At 52.7% G+C, this 14,912-nt stretch overlaps 1 protein-coding gene across 4 annotated transcripts in view; it reads left to right on the top strand.

The window, feature by feature from the left end:
* Positions 1-1,989: 1,989 nt before the first annotated feature.
* Positions 1,990-14,912, top strand: part of Eogt (EGF domain specific O-linked N-acetylglucosamine transferase) — a 30,389-nt gene continuing 17,466 nt past the window's right edge. For 2 of the 4 annotated variants that reach the window (XM_076841126.2, XM_076841129.2), the window contains exons 1-10: positions 2,526-2,606; positions 3,225-3,426; positions 3,992-4,045; positions 4,910-4,990; positions 6,048-6,271; positions 7,289-7,380; positions 7,905-8,013; positions 10,648-10,742; positions 11,353-11,457; positions 13,588-13,694. In XM_076841126.2, coding sequence (XP_076697241.1) covers positions 6,062-6,271; positions 7,289-7,380; positions 7,905-8,013; positions 10,648-10,742; positions 11,353-11,457; positions 13,588-13,694 — 718 coding nt within the window. In that variant the 5' untranslated portion in view covers positions 2,526-2,606; positions 3,225-3,426; positions 3,992-4,045; positions 4,910-4,990; positions 6,048-6,061. Of the gene's footprint in view, positions 2,172-2,525; positions 2,607-2,725; positions 3,067-3,224; positions 3,427-3,991; positions 4,046-4,909; positions 4,991-6,047; positions 6,272-7,288; positions 7,381-7,904; positions 8,014-10,647; positions 10,743-11,352; positions 11,458-13,587; positions 13,695-14,912 lie in introns of those variants that run through there. The other 2 variants (XM_076841127.1, XM_076841128.1) reach the window with 2 other exon arrangements.

The following is a 14,912-nucleotide window of genomic DNA, read 5'->3' as shown; positions in this document are numbered from 1 at the left end:
TTACACTTAGGCCTTTGTAATGTGGTTCTGGGAGACACTGGTTTTCATGAAAACTTTCATAGAAAAAGTAAGTCTTCCCATTGAGACTCCCAAGCGAGATCCAGAACTACAGGATGCTTACATGTCCTCATCAAGCTTTCCTCTATATTGCAGGCCCAAACTTGAGCTTCAAGGGTACCACCTTGATACACCTACTGGGTTTATTCCACAACACCAACGTTGCCACCAACAGTTTAATTACTAAAGAGTCCACACGGTTTTTGTGATTCCTCCAGTCTGGAGGATTCAATCCACTAAGGATGTAGAAATCACATTTCAGAGTTGCTTGGGGTAGTTCTCTGTCTGGCAGGCCACAACCCTGAAGCGTTTAGATACAGCTGATTAATTTCTCCATCAATTTTCAAGATTGCTTTTTAAAACTGTGTTTTATAATGTCACATATTCACATGGTCCCAAGGCCACGTGTAAATAAGGGTATTCAGTGACGCTGCCTTGTATGTGGGCCTGTCCTATATCCCTTCCTTTCCCTACTGGTGATCACCTTGACTAGTGCTTGTCCCTCTGTGAAATGATAGCAGGTACAGGTGTGTGTGTGTGTGTGTGTGTGTGTGTGTGTGTGTTCGCCTCTTTCCTAGGTGCGTGCAGGTTACACTCCCTTGTACCCTCAGCGACACCTGGCAGTGCGTGGACCCATCCCTCAGTCCTCACACCTGTGCAGCTCTGCCTTGTGTTGTGAAGACCAGATGCTCTAGTTTGGATCTGCAGTGTCCCTCAGAGGCCTGTGGGCCAGAGGCTTGGTGCTAGCATGGTGCTTAGAGAGGAAGTGGAAACTAAGGCAGGGGGGTATGATGGGTCCCCAGCCTTGTCCCCTCCCCTCACTTCCCAGCCATGGTTGACTGGCTTTGCTCTCCCCACCCTGATTGGCTGCCTCACCACAGGTCCCACAGCAGCTAGGCCAATCAGCCATGAACTGAAACCTTCAAAATTGTGAGCCCAAATAAACCTTTTGTCTTTACACCTTGGTTATCTTAGGAATTTGTTACAGTAACAGAAAGTTGACACCATAGTTTCAACCAGTCTCCTATTGGTGGACATTCGAAATTATGTTAGATGTAAACTTGCAGAAAAGTTAGAAATTAAATGTTAACATTGATTTTGGGGGGTAAAATGCAATGTTGAGAATGGGTGTCATAGTAACATAGAATTCAGTCTCATGTTTTAAAAGCTTTATCATGTTTCCTCTAAGTCTGAGTGACCATTCAATATGTAGCCATTAAATATAGCACGATGTAGATATCACAGTAATTCGATTGGTTTGTGTATTTTTGCAATTAGACTAATCTATTTTTAGAAATGTTTCCTAGGTATTCATACACACGTTTTAACTGTACATCACTCTAGTGTAAAAGTGGCTTGTTTACAATGATTTATTTAGAATGAACTCACAGGAAAGCCACATTTCCTGTAATGACTAAAATAGCAGGGTAGCCAACAGGCTGAGAAAGCATTTTTTTAAAGAATTGCAGTCCTGGACTGGGGGTGTGGCTCAAAAACAAAAGAAAACCAAAATTACTGGCCTGGCACCAAAACAAAATTACTGTTCTTATTGATGTGGGTAGGCAGAGTATGAAATAATGAAGTAGTAGTTCTCCTTGGTGTTGGGGATTGAACCCAGGGTCTTATGCATGCAAGGCAAGCACCCTACCACTGAGCTATGTCCCCAGCCCCCAGAGACTCTTCCTAACATGAAGGAGAAATGGATCGCCACTTGTAAAGTGTTTTAGAATAATGCCTGGCACATGTTAAATACTATATATGCTTTTGCTATTATTTGAAAAAAGAAAGAGCTCAGCATCCTAAATTCCTGATTTAGCACAGTACTAACGGAACTCTTAGGCCTCTGGGATCACGTTACCTAACACTAGTGACTTTACGTCTGGGCGTGTTTATTTTTGCCGCGTCAACTTCATTTAGTGGGTCCAGGTTGAGTCAGCGCTCAATGGTCCACTTCACCGAGCTCCGGGGGCGCGGTGCCAGGAGCAGAAGGCCGCGGGGCTGGGCCTTCCAGCAACCGGGGAGGGTATAAGTAAGCAGTGGCCCCTGAAATAAAAGACGGAACCTGCAAAACGAGCTTCAGGAGCAGCTCTGGACTCGCTGCCGACGGGCAGCAGGTGAGAGCACCCTGGGGACGCGCCTGGGCTCCTGGCCTCACCCCGGGAGCGGCTGGGTCAGCGGCGGGCGGTCTCCGCGTGGAGCCCGCGAGGGAAGGAGGGACTCCGTGCACCTGGAAGGGCGCGAAGCCCAGGTCGTCCTCCAGCCGGGGCCCAGAGCCCGGGAGCGCGCCGCCGGGCCGAGCTGGGGCCAGGGCGCGGCAGGGGCCGGCCGGGCGGTGGCACTGGCCTCCGCTGGGGGGAGTGCGGCCCGCGCGGGCCCCGCCGGGTGGGTCGCGGGTTCCCCCCCCCGCGTCCGCGCCCCGCGGCCCCGCCCGCCGCCTGCTCCCGGGCGCCCCCTGGCCCCGCGGCGCACCGAGGTTTCCGGCGAGCGCGGTGGCGGGTGTGGCGACTCCCTCCTCCCCGCGGCCCCGGTCGCCGTCTCCGCGGCGCCAGGTGGGCCTCTCCGCGACCCCCGAGCTGCGCCCGCGCTCTGCGCTGCCCGGCCGCGGCCTCCGGGAGGGCCGAGCCTCCGCGCGCCTCCCCATTCCCTGCCGCAGGGACGGCGGCGGGCACCCCTCCTGGCCCGCCCGTTCCGCGCCTGGCCTCTCGGGCGCCGGCTGGGGCGCGCAGGGCCCCGGATCACGCGGGCCGCCGGCTGCGCGCAGTCGGCCGTGTTTCCCAGGCCCTCCCGGGTGCGCCCGGGTCCCCGGGTGGCGGCGCCCAGGCGGTCCCGGGAGAGCCTGGCCGGGGTCGCCAACAGGGCGCAGTGTCTGCGCGGCTCCAGGGCGCTGGCTGCCGGCCCGCCAGACTGGGGAGGGGGCTGGTGTCGTGGCAGACAGCTGGGGGACCCCGTCCGGGCCGCCAAGCCCTTTCTGAGCCCGGCTCATACCCACCGCGGGACTTGGCGACACAGGTGGGGACCCGGCAATTGGGAGTCCTTGCATCTCAGTTGCATCTGGCTCAGAGCTCTGTCACAGAGCGCTGCTGTGTCGCCACTGTGGCTCCGTCCCTCCCAGGTTTCATCTCTCTTGTCATTTGTTAGATTTCGCCGTTTTCCCTCTCTGCTTCTAGGCCTGTGGAAGTCCCACCAAGGGACCGGGAGGTGGAGGAGGCCAGCCCTGCTGGCTGGAGATAGGCAGCACAGCTCCCAAGGCTGCCCACTGCTGGACCCCCTGGACCATCCTCCTGCACAGCCAGGCACATGCAAGAGGACAGACCCCAGAAAGACTGCTTTCACACACCCGAAGCCGCCACCATTCAGTTTAAGCCAGGGGTAGGTTTCCCATCTGCCTCTTTACATTTTCCCTAAAATCTAAATGCCCAAGTGTTACTTTTCTCCTGGGGTGGGGTTCACGTAGGGCCAGAGCTCCCTCAAGACAATGGACTTACATAACCACAGCTCAGACCTGGATCAAGACATTGAATGATTTTGTTACCCCAAGGGCCAGGCAAAGGGTAGGATAGCCTGTCCACACACCTCCAGGCCACTGGCAGCTCTGCAGAGAGGGGGACGTGTTTGCCCTGCTGAGGGATGACCTCTCTTGGCCTGTACCATCCATGGCTGTGCAAAGTGGGCAGTCACCTTCCTGCTCAACAGCCCACTTTGCTGGCCAGGTCCCTATATTGAGAGCTGGGCCTTGGGCTTGCTTTGAGACCTGCGGCTTTTAGGGACGAAAAGAGAGACTGTCCGGAGCTGGGCTTCCTGGCTAAGCCTCGTGAATTATTTTCTCTCCTTATATTTCCTTTCCATCTGGTCATCTCCCAAACATCAAAGTCTACGTTGGCATGCTCTTGAGGTGATGTTTTTTGTCTGTCTGTTTGTTTGTTTTTTCCAACAGGGTTTAGAGACCCGAGACATCAACAACTTCTGGGTGGTTCTGAGGATTCAAGAGGTAAGTAGCTTCAGTATAAGTCAAGTCATTGTTTCTGTCGCCACATCTTCTTAAGTTGTATAAAATCCCAACAGCAAACGTCATTTCGGATCAGATTTACAACAGGCAAGCACCTGTTCTTCAGGGCTGCCTAGATGAAGACCCCTGCGTTTTCCGTTCTCCGGGGAGGAGGGATGTCTTGGTGGGGGCCCGATGTGCACTCTGACCCCTTGGCCCTGAAGCTCCAGGTGTGTGGACCTCAGCAGCGTAGGCTAGAGGCCTGGAGTCAGTGGAGGCTGATTTGAAAGCTCTGTGGTCCTGTCCCCCCCAACCCCTACTGAGGAGCATGCGGCAGGTTATGGCTCCCTCTGATGGCAGGGCCCTTAAAAAACCACAGAAACCAGAACAATGGGGCAAAGAGGCCTCTGAAGGAGCTGAGAGTGGAGCGCTCACGCCTGGGTTTGTGCAGGAGGTGTTTGAGATCTGCCCCTCCTGGGGGCTGAGTCACTCAGGAGGCTTTGTGACCAGGTCGTGTTCCACAGTGTTACGGCTTTAAGGCCAGCGTGAGTCTGGGGCAGACCGCTCGGTTTCTCTCCTGCTGTTCCCAAGGCATGCCACTCCCAACCGCTGACCTCTGTCCCTGCTGGAAGGTGGGCTCGGGATGTCACCGCCCTTGCTGTTCCCAAGGGACTCCTAAAGTGGGTCTGACTTCCGCCCTGTGCTCTTGGGGTGACTCCTCGTCCCCAGACACTTCCCTAGCACTCCGTACCGCTCCCTATCCTGTCTCGAATGCTCACAGAGCTCTTGTTTTGTTCCGGGTGCATGATCCACCTGTCAACACAGCGGCCCTGTGAAAGAATGCTCCCTGTTATTTTTATTTTACAGGTGGGAACGTGGAGGCCCAGAGAGGTTGAGCAACTTGCTCACCAGGGAGCTACAGCCTGGGGTTCAGGCCCAGGTGACGAGGTCAGTGTTCATGTTCCTGTGCTGTGCGGCTGCCGTATTACCACATTACCTTACTCAGGAGTCAGCTTGGTGGTTTTCGTCAATGAAGTCCTGTTGGAACACAGCCACACTCAGTCCCTCATGATTCTGTGGCTGCCTTCTCAACAGAGGCGCTGTTGAGGTGCTGCCTCGGAAATCCTGCACCCAGCAGAGCCGGAAACGTGTGCTTTCTTCTTTTGAAGAGGTAGTCTGGGGCCCCTGGCCTCATCTGCAGCCCTGTTTTCATCTGGAATGCCTCTCCACTCAGTGGTCTCTCTCTTTGGCCCTAGGGTACAAGCTATGAGAGCACTGGTCTCTCTTGCCCAGTGTAGCTTGGTCTGGGGGAAGTTTTCAGTGTTCTCTTTTTTCCCTTCAAGATTTGGTAATTCTATTCTGTAAAATAAATCAACCATAGTCAACAGGGGAAAGAACATACAGATCTTCTTAGGTGCTAATCAGCACGGCCTCTGAGCCCCAAAAGGGCTGAACCTCGTGTGGAGCTAACAGGGGCGTGGGGTTGGGCTTCTGGGGTGGGGGACGTGGAGCCCCAGGGCTGCGGGGGAGGCTGAGCAGCTATCGAGGGTGGCCTTGCTGTGCAGGCCTCTCCCAGCCATCTGTGTTGATCCCTGCCAGGGGCCAGGCAGCAGACCCACGCAAGCTTAGCACTCCTAGACCCAAAGGGGAGTGGTGGGTTGGAAAGCCGGGACCTGCCTCCGCGTCTCCTGAGGAGGCTGTGCACCCTTCTCTTTACGACAGGACAGCTTCTCAGACTCTGCAGGGGTCTGCAATTTCTCTGACTATCCAACCCTACGTATGTCAAATTAATGTATTTGGGATGTGATGTTCTCCTCTCCCTTTGTGCGTAGCGAGCTCCTACCACGAGGCCGGGCACAGGGCAGGTGTTCAGTGAGCATTTGGCAAATGAGCTTCACTCAGTGATGCAGCGAAGAACGCTGTGATGGCGCTCACTTAGCGCTGGACCTTTTCTTTGGCTCTTCAAGGAAACTTCCTCACGGAGATGGGTTTGTTTTCCGCCTAGGTTGGGAGGCTGCTATGTTAATGCTGCTTGTCTTTGGAGCGTTACTGCGTGAAGTCTCCCTGAGAGGTCAAGATGGGGCTGCCCCCGAGGCCCACAGGGCGCCGGGTGAGCCCCTGTTCGACTACGCCAGCCTCCGCCTGCACCAGGAGCACATTCCCCGCTTCTTGCACAGCAACAGGCACATCGCCACCCTCTGCAAGAAGGACGCACACTGCCCATTAAAGGTAGGCATTAGGCGTCACCCGTTCTGCAAGGTCGGGGTTTGGGCTGGCTTCCTAATTCTGCTGTAACGGTGTGAAACTGAAGGTCGGATTCTGACTCTTGGATGTGCCAGTTACTGCGCCGGTTCATCCCACCACACTTCTGAGTGAACTGAACTTGTCTGAAAACCATGTCCATGCACAGGAGTGACCGTTAGTGTCTAAGCCGCTGCTAAAACGGCACCCAGTCCTGTCTGCACACTCTATAAATGAAGCAAATCAGCTTTTAGGCAGAGAAGAACATTCATCCCAAGTAAAGAATTCGCACCTCTTCCTTTTTCAAGGGCACTTAAGAGGTCCCTTGGCGCTGAATTTCAGTAATCGCTCCTCAGCCTCTCTCCCCAAGCAAGACTCTGAGGTTGGAAAGGCCTCAAATAGGGGCCCATTAAGACGTCTCAGAGGGCCTTGGAGATCAAAGCTGGGCACCAGGAGACGCTTCCTTTCCCACATGCTGGTGCAGGAAGCACATGAAAAGGCAGTTCCTGGAATCCAACCAGCGCTGCTCCTGGCGCCTTGCAGAGGAACCTGGCCCTGCAGCCCTTTCCGTGTCCCTCCGGGGCCTCAAGGGTGTGACCTTGGGACCTTGGGGGTTTCTGCTGACCTTGATTGATGAGCGAAGTTCCTGCTCCATTCAAGTTAGCTGTGCTTCTTTTAGTAACAGAAATTCCAGTGCGCGCATCTGCTCGGTTTGCCCGCTGAGAAAGCCCATCTTTGAAGCCAGAATTTAAAGACATTCTAAATCAAATGGTCTTTGGTGGTCTAGCTAAAGAGCTTGGACGTTTGGCTAGGACAGACACAGGCGTGATTAAGGCAGCCACTGAGAAGCGAGACTGCTCGTCTCGGAATTTACTCTGGGAACATGAATCCTAGGGTAAAATACGACAGTTCTGTACAGGTGTGTTTTGTGAAGGGAAAAATCTGAGCGTTCCCTCTAAGTGCCAGAAAGGAGACCCGTCTAAGTGTGCGTGTTTCCTGTCGCAGGAGCACTTGGAAAACCTGAACTACTGCTGGGGTTACGAGAAGTCCTGCCAGCCAGCGTTCAGGTTTGGTTACCCCGTTTGCAGCCTGGGATGGTAAGTTCCCCCAGGGAATAGATACCCTGCTCCCCGTGATACTCCTGCTCTCTGGGCAGGGCCTGCCAGTACCCTGCTTGCCAGCGAGGCGTTTTGACTTAGATAGTCATTCTTTAGGTATTAGTTTGCCAGTCCGGTCTTGTACTCAACTGACTGTCTTCACACTGGGTGGGGATATCGGTCACTTCCTCTGGCAGAGGGAGAGAGCAGTGCGTGGCCCTGGACAGCACCTCCCCAGGGTAGGCAGGGGAGACAACGGAGAGCTTCCCCGGGATTCTGCAAGAAGCTTCCCGTTAGGGTGAGGTGGGTAGGGTGCTGTCTCTCCTCCTGAGCCCATGAGTCTGTGAATAGCTTCTGCTGGTAGCTTCACCTACAGAGGAGTAGTTACGGGGAAATGATGATAGTATATGCCAAAAAAAAAAAAGAATCAAAGTAAAGCAGATTTCTACAACTTAATGTTTAGACAGAGAACTCCAGCCCAGAAAGAGGTGAAGGGGGAAAAGCAGCTTTTCTTTTGCAAACAGGATGGACAGCGTGGAGGCGGCCCAGGACTTGTTCTGGAAGCAGGCCGACTTCGGGTTTGCCAGGGAGCGGCTGGAGGAGGTGCGCGAGCTGTGCCGGCCCGAGAGCACGGTAGGCGCCTGGCCGTCCCCCGCACCAGCGTGCTTCATGTTACTATCAGTCGTCAATATGGCATTGATCCGGTTGGAATGTAAACACAAGAGAAGTGGCACCATCCAAGGAATCCCCTTCTCTTTGTAGACTTGGGGTTTTATTAGCATCCCCAAAGGCGGGATTCTGTCTCCTTCAGAAGCCCTGTTCTCCTTTCACATGTAGGTCAGATAGGTATATTTTGAGGCAGTTAAAATAGTTTTAGGTTCAGAATCTCCTCCCACCACATATGCTGAAGAAGAGACACTGGTGTCTTTACAGATCCCTTCTCAGGCTGGGCTCTGAGGCACACCCTGTAATCCCGGCAATTTAGGAGGCTGAGGCAGGAGGATCACAAGTTCAAGGCCAGCCTTAGCAACTTAGCAAGACCCTGCCTCAAAATTAAAAAAAAAAATATATATATATATATAAGTAAAACGACTGGGGACATGCATCAGTGGTAAAGTGCCCCTGAGTTAGATCCCCAGTACCAAAAAAAAAAAAAAATAAAAGGTCCCTTCTCAGGTCATCTGGGGCAGAGGATACACCCGGTCCAGGCTTCTCTTTGCTGGACAGTTTGCAGCGAGCTCTCCGGAACGCTGTCCAGTTGTCTCACCAGTGCTGCAGCAGACAGGCAGAGCAGAGACACTGAACCGCTTTCCTAGAACAGAGAACAGGGTCTTCAAAGCAGTTAAGCGGCTTCCTGAGCCCTCAAGCCGCCTTCGAGATTACAGAATTCAAGGGCAGCTGGTTTTCCCGTGTATTTTCCTCCATTCCACAGCACACCCCCGTGGGGAGGTCAGGAGGTGGTGTTGCGTGGCGAGAACAAAGTCGACTCCTGATCACAGAGTTCAGGTCCTGACTTGGATGGACAGGGCACTCGGCCGTTGGAGTTTGTCTCCTCGGCCTTAAAGCCATGCCAGTTTTGTAGCTTGTAGGGAGGATGAAATGAGGTTCTGCTTATAAAATTGCTCAGTGCAGGGCCTGGCTCCCCACAAAAGGCTTGGTGTTATTTTCAAGGTCGATGGTATTGTGACCGTTTACTGCGGAGGTCCCCTATTCCCTAGAATCTAATGGTCCTGAATCCTGGCTTGGGGGCCTCTGTCACCTCCAGGAGTCTGGCAAACGAGAAAAATTGATTCACAAGCTGAATACACGCTCTCTAGTGCTGTTGGGGTGTCCTTGACGAGAGCTGTTGGCAGTTATGCAGAGGGAGGGAGGCCCGGAGTTGGGAGGCTGGGCCCTCAGCTAGACTGCTGCCGGCACCTGCAACAGGCATCTGGCTGACGTCACCACAGTGGCTGGGGCTGGCGGGTGAGGAGGAGAGGGCCGGGGAGGAGCCCGGCCCACCCCGCACAGCTCTCAGGGCCGCTGTGGAATGCCTTCCATGTGCCTGTGCTGAGTGTGATCCCCGTCCTAGTTTGGGGCCGCTGTGATACCCTAGCTTGGTGGCCCACAGCTGCAGTCCAGAGGCAGGAAGTCCAAGGCGAGGAGCCTGGTGCTGTCGGGTTTCCGTCAGGGTCCTCTTCCAGCGTGCAGAGAGCTGCCCATCTCTGTACCCTCGTCTGGTGCAAAGAGGGTGAGGTCCCTTTCAGAAGGGCACTAACCACGCTCACAAGAGGCCCCGCCTGCTAGTCCGTCACGCCGAGGGTTGGGAGATGGAGTCTTGCAGACAGGAACGAGACACCAGTCCCCTGGAATCTTGGGCTCACTGCAGGTTGCAGAACTCCTCGCAGGTCCTGATCAGGGCCCTGTGCTCATGACAAGTTTTAGGAGAAATAACACATCAGCGTTTGCATCTGCAAATAAAACCCAGAGCGGAACCATTGCAAGGTGCTCCCTCCTTCAGCCCAGACCGGTGGCGGGGGGGGGGGGGGGGGGGGGGGGGGGGCAGGAGCGGGCTGTGGCAGCTGACTCCGCAGCTCCTTCATTCAGCTTTTGGGAGGATGATCTCTGTCATCTACTCAGAGCAGCGAATGTAAGGGATGTATAAAAACCCGCGTAAGGAACCTTATTAAATCGTCGTCACTGGGTGTCTCCTGTGTGTGTGTGTGTCTGTGTGTGTGTGTGTGTGTGTGCACTTTTTGTTTGATCTGGCTCGCTGGGAGAATGCTCTTCTCCATACCTATGGGCCGCATTGGTTCCGAGCCCTTCTTTCTGGGTACTGAACTGAACCGCGTGAACAGCTCAGCTGTGACATCTGAGGCCATGCCGAGAGCCTCTGCAGGTTCTGCACAGGAACCGCACCCCGGGAGCTGGTGTGGTCCCTGCGGCCAGGCTGGGAGGAGGGATCCTCAGACACGCAGCTCCGCGCCCTTCCTCCCTCTGTCCTGTGGGGACACCTGCCATCGACACGTCCAGCCCGTTTGGCGAGTCCTCAAAATGGTCATGCTAACGGCCAGGCATGGGGGCCACACCTGTCATCCCAGCTGGTGGGGAGACTGAGGCAGGAGGGTCGTAAGTTCAAGACCAGCCTTAGCAATGTAGCCAGCCTGTCTCAAAATAAGAAAATAGAAAGGGCTGGGGATTAACTCATGGTAGAATGAGCATCCCAGTACCCCCCCCCCAAAAAAAAAAGTCAAAGTTGTGTTTTTCTTTTTCTCGACCTTATTTCAGAGCGACTCCAGTCTGATGTGCTCTCGTTACCTTCAATACTGCAGAGCAACCAACCTCTACCTTGACTTCAGAAGCATCCAGAGAGATGAGGAAAGGTAGGTAGAAGGTGCTTGTAGACGTTCTGAGAGGTCTTGGGTCGGGACTGTCTGGGACTCGCTTCACAGGGAAAGGGTCAGGCTGGGTGGCAGGTGAGGCAGGGATGCTGCACACGGGTCTTGATTTGATCACGGTGGGAATTAGGCACCTGGAGACCCTCATGGGATCCTACTACTTCTGCATGGGTTGTTTTTCTTTTTTTTTTTTTCTTTTCTGCGGTGCTAGAGCAGCCAAGCAAGTGTCTGCCACTGAGTTACACCCTCAGCCCGGCTTTTGCCAGCTGTCCTAAATTTTCTATCATAAATTCAGTCACATCTCACCAAGTGGTGGGGATGCATTCTGAGAAACACACCCCTAGGCGGGTTGATGGCTGTGCAGACGCGGTAGTGTCCGCACAAACAGGCAGCCAGGCTGCCACTCTAGTCTTAAGAGCCCCGTCATCGGTGTGGGTGCTCCTTGACGGGAATGTCATTGCACCAGCACGTGGCGTAGATTCTCATGGACAATGAATTTTGAAATTGGCAATTGCTTTTACTCACAACTCATGGGCTTGAGTCTTGAAAAAGTTTTCTAAACTCAGTTTTTTTTTTTTTTTTTCCTTTACACTAGATTCAAGGAAGATTTTTTCCGGAAAGGTGAAATTGGAGGACACTGTGAACTTGACTCGCAGTTGTTGCTGTCTGAAGGTCAACGCAAAAGCCCTCTGCAGTCTTGGTAACGTGATTTTTTTTTTTTTTTTTTTTTTTAAAAAACACTTGTCTCTAAAATGTTTGCCTTTACTTTGGAAACTGGCAGATTTCAAAAATATCACTTAATTTGTAGATGATTTCAAGTTGTGCTACTGAATTTGCACAGGCCTGAGCTGCTGAGGAGTGATGGTTACAGAAAAATCCTCGGTTGCATCTGCATCAAATATATATGCTGATAGAATAATAGAAAGTAAAGGGAAAGTCACTCAGAAGTGAATTTTATTCACTCATAATTGCTGCATACATTTGGGGGAACACATTTTCTTAAAAATGCACATGCTTTGGAATTTGTCACTGCATGCACAAAGGGGGTACAGTGTGGTTTGAAAGAGTGTACTCACCTCGTGACCTCTCTCCAGGCCCTGGCCCCTGAAGGGTAAACGCTGCCCTGACTTCTACGCTTCTTATTTTGAAGCATTTTCAGATTCATGAAAGTTTAAAAATTAAGCAGGGAGCCCCCGTTGGGCCGTTGCCCCACTTCCTGTAGCAATGACATCTCAGGTGGCACAGCACAAGGGTCAGAGCCAGGAACCTGGCATTGCCACAGGGCTACTCCCTGCACACACGTGGATTCACCAGGCTAAGCAAAGTTGTGCACTGTAAATGTGTGTCGCTGTCTAGGGACCTGTGGCCACCACGGTCAGGAGTGGGATGTTCCTCATTCGGACAACCCCGGGCTCCACCTCAGGGCCACGGAGGCTGCTCTTACTGACAGTCAGCTTTTGTGGTAGAGCATTCATGCTGGCACTCCCCAGAGCGTAACGGGGGCCTGTGTGGTGTTCTGCAGTCTGCAGCCAAGTTCCTCCTGTGACTTAGCAGGTTTGTGCAGTAGGTGGCTCCCAGGTTCCGTTCCTGGTACATTTTGGTGTCTGACTTCATGTAGAGGTGCCCCGGGTATCACTGGGTTAGTATCTCTTGCTCCGTAGCACTTCCTTCCAAAACCTCCCGAGGGCGAACAAATGATCCCCAAACCTAGCAACTTACCCCAGTGAACACTTCCTACTGAGATAGAGCTGCTTCTGAGAGCAGGACTGGGAGCAGCTTGGGGTGTCCCACGAGGTCAAGCTGTTGGCCAGGGCTGTAGCCATCTGGGACTCAGCTGGCCTCCACAGTCCGCTGCTGAGCTCTCTCGGGTTGTGGCAAGCCTCAGCTGCTCTCTGGCTCTTGGCCAGAGGATTCAGTCTTCACCCTGTGGGTCTGTCCCAGAGACAGAGACCCACTCTGTGGGTCTGCTACCCACGGAGCACCAGCGGCTTCCTAGGTCCCAGAGGGGCTTCGGGCCCCAGGATGGAAGCCACAGTGTTTGTCCACCTGGATCTCAGAAGGAGGAGCTCTTGCTTCCGCTGTGTCCTGGGTGAGCCCCTGAGCCACCCCACTCTCCAGGTGGGGAGTAACCTCCACCCCTTCAGCGGGGAGGCTGGAGGGGAATCCTGCTTTTTTTCTGCACTGTGTTTTTAAAGGACCTGTTTGCTGTGAGACGTGATCTCAAGGGACAGGAGGACCCAAGGCTCTTCCTGTTCACGGTGAACGTCTCCTGCCTCCTGCCTGGGACTGTCTTTTGTTTGCAATCAGGAAATGACTTCTGAGAAATAGAGTTTCCACGTTTCAGGGGAGCTGAGCTGTGTCTGCTGTCTTTCTGGGTGCTAGGTGATTTGGGGAATTGGATCTCTCAGAATTCTAGAAGCCTCCTCTGGGAGTCTCTCTGCCCGTTCTTCTCTTTGAGCCTCCTAAGCTACTGCAAATCCTGCTGATCTTCCAACTACTGCACTGGTAGATGATTTAGCCAGCTTCATGTGTAGGGCCATTCTTTGAGTGGTAGGTTCCCGGTTTAACCTCCATTGAACTGAATTTTAAAATCATCTGATTCCTGTTTCAGTGTTAAAGCTGATGCTGATTATATGGATGTCTTCCTGGGTACTAGGTGATTTTTGGAATCTGATCTCTTTTAATAGGTCTGAAAAGCTGCTTGTTGCCATAAGAAGGCTTCTAAACACTAGAAACAGGAGCTACCCAGTGAACAGATCCTAAGTTAAGATGTTGCAATAGGGAGTTTGGAAGAATCCTTTAGAAATTATATCCCAATTCATAATTCCAGGTTTGCTGAGCTACGAACCTATACTCAGCTCAACTTCAGACCCATAGAAGATGGTAAATGTGACATTGTAATTGAAAAACCAACGTATTTCATGAAATTAGATGCAGGTAAGAAGTTAATTTTTCTGTAACTTAAATAATGACTAATGCAGCCTTGATCTGTTTTTGATATATGTATGTAGTCATTTTCTGTGAAGTTTTAAAAAGCAATGGGACTAGTGGTGGATTTGCTTTTTGCTTCTTACTCTGAAGTCAATGAACTAGTTTGACTTTCCTGTTACTTTACACTTTTTGGTATTCTAGAAGAAACCCTCACATTTATACCAAGTGACTCATTCAAAAATCACAAGACGTCGGCGTACTTTCACGTCTGTAACTAAATTCACCCCATCTGGATTCTCAATCTCCTGACTTAGATTGTGGGTTTTTTTGGTGATTGTTGCTGGTGGGTTTTTTGGTTTGTTTTTTTTGTTTTGGGGATTGAACCCAGAGTTACTGAATACTCAGCCACATTCCCAGTCCCTTTGCATTTTTTTATTTTGAGTCAGGGGGGCTTCTAAATCACATAGGGCCTCGCTACATTGCTGAGGCTGGCTTTGAACTTGCGATCCTCCTGCCTCAGCCTCCCGAGGGGTTGGGATTACAGGCGTGTGCCACCATTCCCAGCTGGATTATGTTTTATTACCCTTTTTTTTTTTTTTAAATATAGAGGCCAAGGATGTACCGTGAGTCAAGGAGAAATGTCCATAACCCCCCACCCCGTCAAACTTTCTAATATCGTTTCCATGACTAAAGTGACCTTAAGATTCTTTTAGAAGTTACCGCTGCAGTGTGTTTGGGGGCAGAGGGAGCACTAGCATTCTTTTCCCATTTATGTCTGCTGGCCTGCGTCTCAGCTGGCACGCGTCACTTTGACCTGGTGAGCTGGTTGCCCTGGAGAGGAGAAGCACAGGCCCTAGTCCTGTCTCTGTTCTCCACACTGGGTCCTGGGGACTCTCACAAGAGGCAGGGCACATGGTGAGGCGTGGAGAGCCCGTCCGTGAGTTTTCCCGTCTCTGCCTGCACACGCCGTGATTCTGATGTTACAAAGCCTTAGATTCTGCCATCCGGCAAGTTTGGGTTTTTTTTGAAATAAGAGCAAGTAAGTATGCCACGTTCGAAGTACTGGCTCAGTGAAACAAGGCCAAGACACACCTGGCCTGCCTGGGGAGGAGGGGCGTGTGAGCTGCAGGATGGTGGGGCTCTGTGCAGAGCTGGGAGCTGGGAGGGACAGGCTGAGCAGGCATGTGCCTCTGCTGTCCTCACCGCAGCCTCACACTCCGCCCT

The sequence above is a fragment of the Callospermophilus lateralis genome, chromosome 20 (assembly GCF_048772815.1).
Source record: "Callospermophilus lateralis isolate mCalLat2 chromosome 20, mCalLat2.hap1, whole genome shotgun sequence".
Lineage (NCBI taxonomy): Eukaryota > Metazoa > Chordata > Mammalia > Rodentia > Sciuridae > Callospermophilus > Callospermophilus lateralis.
The sequence above is the reverse complement of the archived record's forward strand: the minus strand, read 5'-3'. Positions and strand labels throughout refer to the sequence as shown.